The sequence below is a fragment of the Homarus americanus genome, unplaced genomic scaffold (genome assembly GCF_018991925.1).
Source record: "Homarus americanus isolate GMGI-L3 unplaced genomic scaffold, GMGI_Hamer_2.0 scaffold25483, whole genome shotgun sequence".
NCBI classification, from domain to species: domain Eukaryota; kingdom Metazoa; phylum Arthropoda; class Malacostraca; order Decapoda; family Nephropidae; genus Homarus; species Homarus americanus.
Window position 1 is genome coordinate 4,585,886 of NW_024726235.1, and position 3,153 is coordinate 4,589,038.

Genomic DNA, 3,153 nt, shown 5'->3' on the forward strand with positions numbered 1-3,153 from the left:
CGCCCCACACAGGGAATGTGGTGGCATTACCACCTCTAACAGGAGCCCTGAGAGCGTCCCTCTTTCTGGGAGGGCCCCTGAGGTGCACCACCACCTCTGGCAATGCCCATGGTGTAATCTCCAGTGGGCGCCACCGCCCCTGGGAGGGCTCCTGGAGGCGATACCGCCCCGGGCAGGGCCCTTAGGAGCACCGCTATTCCTGGGAAAGCTCCTGTGGGCACCACGACCCCTGGCAGGACCCCTGGGATGGACCCAGGGCCACCGTCGCCCCTAGGAGGGAACATGGGGGCACCACCGTCCCTTGCAGGGTCCCTTAGGGTACCAACGCCTCTAGGGTCGTCACCTCACCTGGAAGGACCCCTGGGAGCACTAGCGCCCCTGGCAGGGCCCCTGGGAGGGCTCCAGGGAGTACCACCGCCTCTGAGAGGGCTCCTGCAGACGTCACGGCCCCTGGAAGGGCTCCTGGGGGCACCACCGCCCCTAGCAGGGCTCCTAGGGGCGCTGCTGTCCCTGGGAGGGCCGCTGAGAGCTTCACTGTCCCTGCAACGGCCCCTGGGGGCGCCACCACCTGAGAGATATGACGTTAAATAGATGATGCACCGTCCATCGCATTTTTAGTATCATCGTATCCTGAACAATGAAAAGGAGAATAAATATCCAACAGGAAAACATAAATTTGGGTGTTGTGCCGACTGATTGCTCTGTTCTCATATATTTAATTTGGTGGATTTACATTTTATTCCACCAATCAGAGTTAAGTAAGGAATTGCTGGACGTATGCAATATTGTCGACACCACGCTCAAGCCCCTAGGGGTGTGCTTTCCATGGGAGGCCCCCTGAGAGCACCATTACCTCTGGCAGGGCCCCTGGGCGGGCCCCAATGGGCGACGCCATCCCTGGAAGGGCCCTTGGTGGTGCCACCGCCCCGGAAGGGCCCCTGGGGACGCCACCGCCTCTGGGAGGGCCCCTGTGGGAATTACCTTCCCTGGCAGGACCGCCGAGGGTACCACTGTCCCTGGGAAGGCCCCTGTGGGCGCCACTGTCCCCGCCAGAGCCGGTGTGGACACCAGAGCCCCTATCAGAGCCCCTGGGGACGCTACTGCCTCTGGGATGGTACCTGGAAGAGTCACCACCTCTGGCAGGGCCCCAGAGGGCGTCCCTGAGAGGGCTCCTGTGGGCACCACTACCCCTGGGAGGGTCCAATTGGGCGCCGTCGTCCCTGTGAAGGACCCTTGGGGCTCCATCTCCCCTGACAGGGAACCTGGTGGCATTACCACCTCTGACAGGAGCCCTGAGAGCGTCCCTGTTTCTGGGAGGGCCCCTGAGGGGCACCATCGCCTCGGGCAATGCCCATGGTACATCTCCAGTGGGCGCCACCGCCCCTTGGAGGGCTCCTGGAGACGATACCGCCCCTGGCAGGGCCCTTAGGAGCACCGCTATCCCTGGGAGAGCTCCTGTGGGCACCACAACCCCTAGCAGGACCCCTGGAATGGTCCCAGGGTCACCGTCGCCCCTGGGAGGGACCATGGGGGCACTACCGTCCCTTGCAGGGTCCCTTGGAGTACCAACGTCTCTAGGGGCGTCACCGCACCTGGAAGGACCCCTGTTAGCACTACCGCCCCTCGCAGAGCCCCTAGGAGGGCTCCAGGGAGTACCACCTCCTCTGGGAGGGCTCCTGCAGACGTAACCGCACCTGGAAGGGCTCCCAGGGGCGCTGCTCTTTCTGGGAGGGCAGCTGAGAGCGCCACTGTCCCTGCAAGGGCACCTGGGGGCGCGACCGCCTGAGAGATATGACGTTAAATAGATACACCGTCCATCGCATTTCCAGTATCATCATATCCTGAACAATGAAAAGGAGAATAAATATCCAACAGGAAAACATGAATTTGGGTGTTGTGCCGACTGATTGCTCTGTTCTCATATTGCCTTTAATTTGGTGGATTTACATTTTATTCCACCAATCAGAGTTAAGTAAGGAATTCCTGGACGTATGCAATATTGTCGACACCACGCTCAAGCCCCTAGGGGTGTGCTTTCCATGGGAGGCCCCCTGAGAGCGCCACCACACATGGAAGGGCCCCTGGGCGGGCCCCAGTGGGCGCCGCCGTCACTGGAAGGGCCCCTGGTGGTGCCACCACCCCTGGCAGGGCCCCTGGGCGGGCTCCAATGGGCGCCGCCGTCCCTAGAAGGGCCCTTGGTGGTGCCACCGCCCCTGTAAGGGCCCCTGGGGACGCCACCGCCTCTGGGAGGGCCCCTGTGGGAATTACCTTCCCTGGCAGGACCCCCGAGGGTACCACTGTCCCTGGGAAGGCCCCTGTGGGCGCCGCTGTCCCCGCAAGAGCCGGTGTGGACACCAGAGCCCCTGTCAGAGCCCCTGGGGACGCTACTGCCTCTGGGATGGTACCTGGAAGAGTCACCGCCTCTGGCAGGGCCCCAGAGCGCGTCCCTGGGAAGGCTCCAGTGGGCACCACTACCCCTGGGAGGAGGGTCCATTGGGGCGCCGTCGTCCTGTGAAGGACGCCAGGGGCTCCACTCTCCCCTGACAGGGGAACCTGAGTGGCATTACCACCTCTGACAGGAGCCTGAGAGCGTCCCTGTTTCTGGGAGGGCCCTGAGGGGCACCATCGCCTCAGGCAATGCCCATGGTACATCTCCAGTGGGCGCCACCGCCTGCAGGCCTCCTGGGAGGCCACCCTGGCAGGGGCCCTTGAGCACCGCCCTATCCTGGGAGAGCTCCTGTGAGCACCACAGCCCCTAGCAGGACCCTAAGATGGTCCCAGGTCACCATCGCCCCCTGGGAGAGGGACCATGGGGGCACTAAATCCTGCAGGGGTCCTTGGGGGGTACCAACGTCTCTGGGGGGCGTCACCGCACCTGGAAGGACCCCCTATTGCTTTCACCGCCCCTGCAGGAGTCTCCTGGGAGGGCTCCAGGGAAGTACCACCTCCTCTGGGAGGAGGGCTCCTGCGGAACACGTAACCGCCCCTAGCAAGGCTCCTAGGGGCGCTGCTGTCCCTGGGAGGGCCGCTGAGAGCTTCACTGTCCCTGCAACGGCCCCTGGGGGCGCCACCACCTAAGAGATATGACGTTAAATAGATGATGCACCGTCCATCGCATTTCCAGTATCATCGTATCCTGAACAATGACAAGGA

The 3,153-nt window shown here is 63.1% G+C and overlaps 1 protein-coding gene across 1 annotated transcript; it reads right to left on the reverse strand.

The window, feature by feature from the left end:
- Nucleotides 1-808: 808 nt before the first annotated feature.
- On the reverse strand, nucleotides 809-1,528 carry LOC121865536 (collagen alpha-1(III) chain-like). Its single transcript, XM_042365052.1, has one exon. The coding sequence runs from the start codon at nucleotides 1,526-1,528 to the stop codon at nucleotides 809-811; it is 720 nt and encodes a 239-aa protein (XP_042220986.1).
- Nucleotides 1,529-3,153: the final 1,625 nt, after the last annotated feature.